This window comes from Micromesistius poutassou, assembly GCF_964030765.1.
Source record: "Micromesistius poutassou genome assembly, chromosome: 14".
Taxonomy (NCBI): domain Eukaryota; kingdom Metazoa; phylum Chordata; class Actinopteri; order Gadiformes; family Gadidae; genus Micromesistius; species Micromesistius poutassou.
The window spans coordinates 17,600,448-17,610,073 of NC_140284.1; the positions used below are offsets into that span (position 1 = coordinate 17,600,448).

Consider the following 9,626-nt stretch of genomic DNA (forward strand, 5'->3'; position numbering starts at 1 on the left):
TGTTTATGTTTGACAACATGGGTGTGGGCTATTTGGTTTACATTGCATTTACAGCATCGAGGAGCTTCCTCCTCACCGTGCACATACTTAAGTCCCCACCTTGGGGTGCTGTTGCTTTCCAAGGAGGCACTACTCCACTATCCCCCAAAAGTTTAGTTTAACGTCTATCCAGACGTATGATATACGCTTCAGTTGATGTCGGCTTCACATGCACAGTTTGAAGTCCTGTCTGAAGTCTAGCTCTTGCACTGGCCGTGGTGCTGAAGGTCATATTTGTAAATCAACCATTTAATAAACAGACCAAATAAAGACCAATAAAGAATGTGACTCGAGGTAGTTTTTTTCAAAGGTGAATTTCTGAATGGGTAAATTAGCCCACGCGACAAAACACTCACACTTCGTCAAAACTGTCAATGATCGTCAGTATCTATTATCGTTCATACAATTATTCTGCATGACATTTACTGACTGAATGGGTCTTCTAACCGTATCTCTCTTAATGATTTATGAAACCCCGTCATAAAACAGGTCTGTGCTGGAGTAAACAGATCACAATGACTGATAAATAGATACACTTTATAATCGGCAAAGTAAAAGATTTGCGCCACAGACGTCGTCCAGCAGCAGGGATCCTTGCGAGGTGCCCACGCATTTGCCTGCACAGAATAACCCGAGGGAGCACGTCTTCTTCCTTCGATGCTGGTGTTTTTCGCCTCACTAAAAGTTTTTGCATGCGGGAGCACCTGCTGCATGCAACACTTATCGCGATATCGCACACCGTTGTTATTGCTTTGGCGTGGTTTTTAAATTCGGCGTTGCCTTTTTATGTTTAATTCGCGAGATGGAGTGCCGTATCCTGTCCATTCAGAGTCACGTGGTGCGGGGATACGTAGGGAACAAATCGGCTTCATTCCCCTTGCAGGTAAGACTCGATTCACCCTCAATTTACCTTTTTATACCGCCTGGTCACCCGCTCTGTGTTACATGCTGACAGCAACACCCCGGCCAATGGGAGAGTAGGCCCATGTGAGACTGAAGTACCGTGACATCCCGAATCCCTCCCCGAGTCTTATTAAACACGACTCTATCCGTTTCTTATATATAAGCAATACTTTAAATAAGAATTGTTAATCAAGTAGAGAAATCCTTCTGGTGCCAAAACATCAAAGGGAACTGGTAAATCATGTACACACGTCTCTCCAGTCTCCACTCAAACATGTCTAAAGGTCATTAGATCAAGCATTGTGTTTTACGTAAGTCTATAACTGCTAGAATGGCCAGAGTGTGACCTGAGAGAGAAGGCCATCTTCTTGCTAGTTAAGTCTAGTACAATGGGCAATGTGGCTTCGTGACTTCTGTTTACTCTCTTTCGGTGGCTCATTGTTATTGCCCTTTCTTTCCCAGGTTCTTGGGTTTGAAGTTGACTCGATCAACTCAGTGCAGTTCTCCAATCACACAGGTTTGTTATAACCCCTTTAATTGCCCTCATGCAATGTATTGCTCTTTGGTGTTCAAAACAATATACTATACACACCCAACCACACACACACTCAAATCAATAAACGTGTTATCGTGGATTTTACCATCTAGGTCCTAGGCTGTTTACAGTCATGTTCGCCCCATACATGTTCTCTCCTGAGAACCTCCTCTCCCCCTTTCCCAAAGACCCCCCCCCCCCCCCCCCCCCTCTCTGACCTAGATCTATGAGTTGTCTGTGGCCCATAGGGACTCACGATAGGTCCAGAACATGATTGATGATTTCTTCTTTTGTGGTTTCTCCAAATTGCCTCCCCTAGCTTTTTAATTGTGTAAGAATTGAAGATTACACAGCTGTGACCATGTTGTTGTGTGTTGTGTGTTGTAATGCAGTTCAGTCATACATTCCTTTAACTTTGAGCTTTAATCTCACTTGATTACTTCATGAACTTTGCCCTGCCTACCATGTAGGTCTCAAGGTTCGTAACCCAGTGAAACAGAATGTAAACATGCAAGATCAGGATGGTCCGACAAGGCTAGAGAAGTAGGATAAGTTCATACAATGCAATCATTATTTATCTCTTATCTCCTTTGTATAAGTCAAAGAGTTTTATCTGTCATATGCATGGTTTAGCACAAGGTCATTTTGAACAGTGAAATTCGATTGGACATGCATGCACCAAATATGTAGAAAGAGTAAGAGTTTAGTAAGAGTTTCAATAAGGTAATAAGGTCAAAAATAGCACGGAGGGGGGATGGCAGACGAAGTTCTCTGCTGTCTTTCCCACCCTTTTGGAGGGTCTTTCCATCAGCCGTGTAGCGGCCGTCCGTACCAGGCTGTAATGCAGCCAGAGATGGTGGCAACCATCAATGGTGCAACTTCAGAAGAGAGAGAGGGTTTTGGCAGACACGCCAAACTTCTTTCTTCAGTCTCGCTAGTTGATGAGTACATTCACAGAATCCCTATAGGTCTGTCTACTCATCTCCTACTTTTAATGTTTACACATGCTTTGACTATAAGGACCCATTTAACTGGGTTGGTTAAGAATTTCCTAATTATCTCTTCTCGGATGCAATTCATACAGGACATCCCCCCCCCCCCCCTCCCCTTTAGCCTTCTGCCAACACACACACATACACACACACACACACACACACACACACTCTTTTGTTCCTCTCTGTCTCTCAACATGGGGCCCGGTCCAAAGGGGCCCTCAGTGAAGCCTTAATAGAAAGCTTGTGCGCTGGTGCTGCTCAACACACCGGCTGTTTCTCTTTCACTCTCTCTCCCAAACCCAAATGACCCTGTTTCAGTAGAGGGAACCTGCTGTGGTGAAGGTTAAACACAAACTGTAGGGGGGGAGAGAGAAAGCCAGAGAGGTTTCATTTGGAGAAGGAAAACCACTTTGTTTTAAAATACATTCATATATTCATGTTTGAAATAATAAAGTCTTTATGGTGATTAAAGCCCTGTGAGAATGTGAGTGATACATTATTCAGCAATATTTCAGAATCTGTGTAAAGGTGTGGTGACGTGGAACTCACATTATCTTGTGCTATTTATTTTCATAGAAACGTCATACCATTGTTGTCCTTGTCTGAATGGATTTGGGAGCCTCACCTTTGACCTCTGCATGTTCTAGGTTACGCCCACTGGAAGGGGCAAGTGCTAACAGCGGAGGAACTCAACGTGCTGTATGAGGGCATCAAACTCAACAATGTCAATCACTATGACTACGTGCTCACCGGTGAGTCCCCGCTGTGAGGCAGGTAGAGGCAGGAGAAATATGTCCCAGGAGATAAACGCTGCAGAAGGCCTATTATGAACATTGAGTAAGGAATCTCCATGACTCATAATATGCCTATATTATTTATATACTGTATATTAAAGACGATGTGAAATTGCACTGTAATATGAAGCCTGTATGTAATACCTATAATCAATGCTGTTGGAATGTGCTTGAGCCTTTTGTATTTAATTGGGTCTTGTAAAAGTAGCAAAACAAGTTTATTCCTGTGTCTTTTTTTTAAACATAAAGCTCAACAAAGGCACTGTCTTTCACCCATTTCCTTATATGGGTTTGGTATTAACTGCATATTTTGTTAAGAACCTGACTCATATTTAGTTATTATCCATGAATTATGTATTGGCTGCTGCACACAATTAGTTTCCCTAGTGTCACAAATAGTAAACGCCAGAAAAGACACTGTGGCTGTATGGCATTTGATTCGGTATCTTTAATCTGCAGTAACTGTTCTGAATATTGTTTTGCTGACTCTGTATGTTAACTTGCCAGTCTCAAAAGCTAATGCCACTTTTGTACTTTGTACTATTATTGTACATAATGTATATTAATAGCTGTGCACATAATGTAGTGTAAAAGCCTCTTCACACAACTTTATTGCTATAGAGAGAGAGATAAATGTTCCAGGACGACAGAGGAATTCTAAGCCATCTCATTTATAATTCTAGTACTTTTTGGGCTACATTTGTCAGATCCATTTTTTATTGAGCAGTGTCGACAGTGTTTATCACATGGCAGTTAGGGATCTTTTCACTTTGGATTTGAGCCACTTTCAGATGGCCAATGTATCTGATTGCTGGTGGTGTAACAGTGGTGTGAACAGGCAAGGCAAAAGTTACGAATTGAGCATAAAGATGTGTGATATTGTCATTATGTTTTTTTGACACCCTGACATTTTCATTTACATTTAGCACACGCTGTTGTCCAAAGCGACTTACAACCATTCATGTCCACATTTACACACCGACGGTGTCAATCATGCAAGCCGAAAGCCAGCTCGTCTGGAGAAGTTAGGGTCAGGTGTCTTGCTCAGGGAAACCTTCTGGTTGCAAGTCATCCTGAGCTACTGCCGCCCCTTTCACTATGAATATTTCCTGTTGAGAAATAGTAGTACTAGACTAGACTAGCTTATCTACCACTGAAACAGTTAATCCGACACTTTTTGCATAGGCATGAACAATTAACAATATTTCAAGAAATATTTATACTAACCTCTCTCTCTATATATATATATATCTTTCTCAAGTGGTCCTAATCTGGTTTTGTATTGACATTGTACGTTTTAATAAATTTTAAATGATAATTTAACTATGTTTAAGGATGTGAAGGCTAGATTGGCTTGGTGGATGGACAGTGAAGTAATGTCCTCTTCTCTCTCCTCCAGGCTACAGCAGGGACGTGTCCTTCCTGGAGATGGTGGTGGACATTGTTGCAGAGCTGAAGAAAGCCAATCCCAGTTTGGTGTATGGTCAGTGTTGTAGTGACTAGGTGGAACAAACTGAAAGGCGCTGAGAGGCTGTGGTCGGGCTTGCTTCTTTGTCTGACGCTGTACCAAAAACGCTGAGATCCGGAAAATGCAGTGAACAAACTTTCATTTATGAAAAGTATCGATTTATTAGATTGTCCACAAAGTATAATCAAAAGTAATTACAGCGATCAAAATAATGTTGCGGTCTGCATAATGTACGGCGACGCATTCACCCTCTCTTCCTCCATACAGTTGAACAGGTGTGCAAGTGTCAGTTTGACTCAGCTCTAAATCACACCACGATCACACGATAATAAAAACATAACGACGATAACAATATCACAAATATAAACCATCACAAACCTTAGTATCACAATGAAATCATTCCTGGCTCCTACACCCCTGTTCCATGAATCCTTATATTTAGACCAGCACAATTATATCATGTGTGCATAAAAGTTGAATTGTTCCTGAGCTTTTTGAACGTTCTTTTTAAACGTAACTTTTTAAATGTTCTTTCCTCAGTTTGTGATCCAGTTATGGGGGACCATGGAGCAATGGTGTGTATCTAGCAGTTTTCCTATCTCGTTATCCCTCAATTTCACAGTTCATTCCTTAATAATTATTAATTATTATCATAATATTTACAACTTATTATAATTCCTAGTGAAAAAACATAGTCAAGCATATCAAACATAATGTATAAGTAAATGACATTAGAAAATACAGCAAATCTATACTGTAAATGAGGCAGTATATGCTGTTCTATAAAACTATTTGTTTTAATATTGCGCAATCTTACGAATTCAGCTCAAATAAAGGTATATCTGAATTGGAAAATAGCCATGTCTGAGTGGCAAATGGATAAAAAAGTGTTCTTCCTGCTTTTTCAGTATGTTCCTGAGATGCTGCTGCCTGTCTACAGAGACAAAGTGGTTCCCGTTGCCAACATCCTCACACCTAACCAGTTTGAGGCGGAGTGAGTACCATAATCACAAGAGACATATGAACTTAGCAGGCAAACACTCTTTCCCCGGAGATGTGCCAAGAACCCACTTTAAAAAGTGCCTCCCAAGATCTGTCCAAAATGGGAAATCTTCACTTTTATTTTACAATGCACTTGCGGTGGAGAAGGTGCATTTTGCCTAGTCGTTTTCATTTTTGTTTTTAACTCTCCTCTCTAAGGTTGTTAACGGGAAGGAAGATGAAAACAGTGAAGGATGCTGTTGAGGTGAGTATTGATAAACCATATGTTTCCTTTGGTTTTGATGGTGGTGGTACAGTGCCTGTCTGAATAGGGTAGGGTGTTTACATAACCGAGAACCGAGTCTGTCCTCATTTTTATAGAAAATGGATAAGGTTATGAAATGCTCTCTAGGATTGAAAAAGTCATTCAAAGTAGACATTTTAGTTTTGTTTTGTTTCTGATTACACTTATTATTGTATAACAGTCAATAATCACTTCCTCATCACCAGATATAGATAGATAGATAGATAGATAGATAGATAGATAGATAGATAGATAGATAGATAGATATAAACTTTATTTATCCCTAGGGGAAATTCAGGATTCAGTCACCAGTAGTTGATTCAATTCATCACCAGTAGTTGCAATCCCAGCAGGGGAATATGATCTATTCCTGGTTCTGTGCAGTAGTTCCAAGAAGGAATACAAATAAATCTCTAATATATACTTCCCATCCCCTACCCCAGATCATGGACCTGCTTCATAAGATGGGACCAGAGACGGTGGTTCTCACCAGCACAGACCTGCACTCCAAGCTGGGGGACCAGTACCTGGTGGTACTTGGTAGTCAGAGGATAGGTAAATTACAGACACTAACATTAAGGCTACAGGAATCTAGGTCAATTGCTCAGACTCTGCAGCAACCTAAAAAAGTGAGCCTTACTTTTTGAGTGTTGACAGACTTTGGAGTGGATTTAGACTGGAGCCAGCTTGAAATCACAAATCTTGTATATTGTACTTTTATTATTTTTAGGGGAATTACTGCATATAACACACACACAGCCTCATTACGCTGGACAGCGGGTATACCTACAGTACGGCACCATGCAACACTGCCGTTTAAAGCAATGTCTGGCCACCCATTCAGTGTTGTGGTCCACTTTTCCCCCTTCATGCTGTAGTGAAACCAGACGGGACCAGCAGCAGCCAGAAGATTCGGATGGACATCCCCAAAGTGGACGCAGTGTTTGTGGGAACGGGCGACCTGTTTGCAGCCATGCTCCTGGCCTGGACCCACCACCACCCCAAGGATCTGAAGGTACGCCACTGAACAGGCGCACCTAGGGCCTAACCTTAAAATCCCATCAACAACGGGGTGTCAGTTGGAAAGACAGCCTGACCTGAGCAAAAGATTGGAAGCGATATTCACGGTCACCACTCCCTCTGTATATATTATAAAGAATATGGGTGTTTTTAAGTAAAACAGGATAAAGCATAGGAAAGATATTTTTGGTTGTATTGTGCCATTGTCAGCTCTGACAATACCATGAAATCAAGCTCTTGAGGATGTTATGTTGATTTAAGACTTGAATGTACTGTAATATGTGAATAATGGTTAATATATAATAATGTATTTGTAATAATCACATTTTTGTTAAATAGTGAAATTTACTTTGTTGAAGAGTACATTTGAATTACAAAGCATCTTGAAAGTCAAATCGAAAATAGACTTATTACAAACGCACAAGTCATTACAACATCCATTTTCATCACCTCTTTCTGAAGGCGGCCTGTGAGAAAACTGTCTCCCTAATGCATCACGTCATTAAGAGGACCATTACCTACGCCAACGGTAATGTGTGTATGTGTGTGTGTGTGTGTGTGTGTGTGTGTTTTGTGTGAAAACATGCTCTTGGAAAACTGTCATTCTGCCTTGAGGTTCTACTAACGTTTACACAAAGCTATTTGCTCAATGACAACAACACTGTCTAAATGCTAATACAGATTGCTTTGAACAATTGAGAATGTTATTTCATAGGCAAACAGTTTGGTTCCAGGGCAGAAAAGGTTCGCTGTGTTTCGCAATCAACTTGGTTCTTTATCGGTTTGATTTTTGTAGAAGTTGCTGGCCCTGGGAAGAAACCCACCCCTGCCCAGCTGGAACTCCGGATGGTCCAAAGCAAGAAGGACATTGAAGACCCGGCCCTCGTAGTGGAGGCTACAGTTTTATAAAATGGAAAAAGCCGTCAAGAAGGATATTCACGCAACATTACGGTTGTGTTGGTTCAGAAACTGGATTTAGTGCTGGCTGATTGGGGACACACACACACGCACATGCACACACACACACACACACACACACACACACACACACACACACACACACACACACACACACACACACACACACACACACACACACACACACACACACACACACATTCTGAATGAACTGTTATGCCTTATACGTTTGCTTAAAGAGCACAACCATGTTTTCATGACGTAAGCAGGATTTAAAGTGTGTTGTACATTTCCCATCAACGCACAGTTTCATAACACACTAATTCAATATAGAGATGATAGAGATTACATGTGTGCTTTTCATGATACCTCACCACACACACCCCTAGCCTATGTTAACGTCTTCCAAATCGTTGGCTGTTTTGGTATGATGGTCGGTCCTATATGGCAAAACTGTACGGTGAATGATCATTATTAATCATGTTTCAGTTCAATTTTAGGGCACAATAGTATTTGTGTAACTAACATTGTTTTTAAAGGTGGCTAATGCCTAAACTTTTGTTTTTCATCGAAAAATTGAGCTTCTCCATTTGTATGCAATGATTTCTACAATGTCGGATATACTTGTCAAATGCTAAGTGGATGTCTTAAAAGTTGGAAATTGACTTTTGCACAAATAATCTAGATTATATGAATTAAGGTGTAGGTTTTAATTTTTTAACTAGAAGAAAATAATTATTGACTGTGAAAGGCCATGTATAGTGGTCTCAAACTGGTTTAGTGAGGAACCAGGAACCACAGTTGTAATGAATGTTTTTGTATGCAAATGTACTGTGCACCAAATGTTAGATAAAAGTGCCAAACCATGAGTTGCTGCTCTAATACATGAGTCAAGATGATTATAAAGTAATAAACTAATGTTTCATTTATTATTTTTCTGTCCGTCATTGTTTGTTGCATCCAATGTTGCCTTGTTGTCTTTGTGTATTTAATAATCTTAGATGAGGAAAGATACTTTCATCCAGTATTGTAATTGTTATATTTCATACTGACCCTTATTTCCATTTCTGTCCACTTACATCATACAGCATCTTTTGTTGCTTTTCTGTATTGTTTATTATGCTTTATTATATGGAATAGTTGGTAGAATGAGCAAGGGAAGGATACCGCTTAATTTTACTAGCACTCATTGTGTTTACTATGAACTGCCTGGAATAACCCTGGTCATTGGTTTACTGACTGCGGGGGTTGGCTTCGGAAAGGTGAGAGAAATACATGTTATTACATGTAGTTTATATTTGCGTCGGAAAGCAGCAAACATGAAATCTGTTAACTCGCCAGCAGAGGGCAAATGAAATTGAATCCTATTGGGGTCGTCTGTCTATATTCTGTTTAAGTATGGACCGTGCAATTATTATTTAGAAAAAATAATGTGGGATTAAAAAACACCCATCTTATTAATCTTGTAAAAGTAAAATAAGTCTATACCTAGAGACCAAAACAGCTATGGACGGAAGAGTGGCTCCCTTAAAAATACTGTAACCTAATATTAACTTTATTAAATAAATAAATGAAAAGAAACGTACAAAAAAAAGGTTGATTTAATTCAAGCTTAGCCTGGGACCCTATTCATAATTCTTGACCATGCTATTTACTATTAAGCAGGTGG

General features: G+C 40.2%; 1 protein-coding gene across 1 annotated transcript; it reads left to right on the top strand.

Moving 5' to 3' along the window:
• The first annotated feature begins 499 nt into the window (after window positions 1-499).
• Window positions 500-8,882, top strand: LOC311358073 (pyridoxal kinase-like). Its single transcript, XM_084478065.1, has 11 exons — window positions 500-922; window positions 1,405-1,459; window positions 3,120-3,224; window positions 4,666-4,749; window positions 5,275-5,309; window positions 5,643-5,728; window positions 5,935-5,980; window positions 6,463-6,574; window positions 6,898-7,034; window positions 7,502-7,568; window positions 7,836-8,882. Exons 1-11 carry the CDS (start codon window positions 842-844, stop codon window positions 7,946-7,948), a joined length of 921 nt encoding a protein of 306 aa, XP_084334191.1. The 5' UTR covers window positions 500-841; the 3' UTR covers window positions 7,949-8,882.
• The last annotated feature ends 744 nt before the right edge of the window (window positions 8,883-9,626 follow it).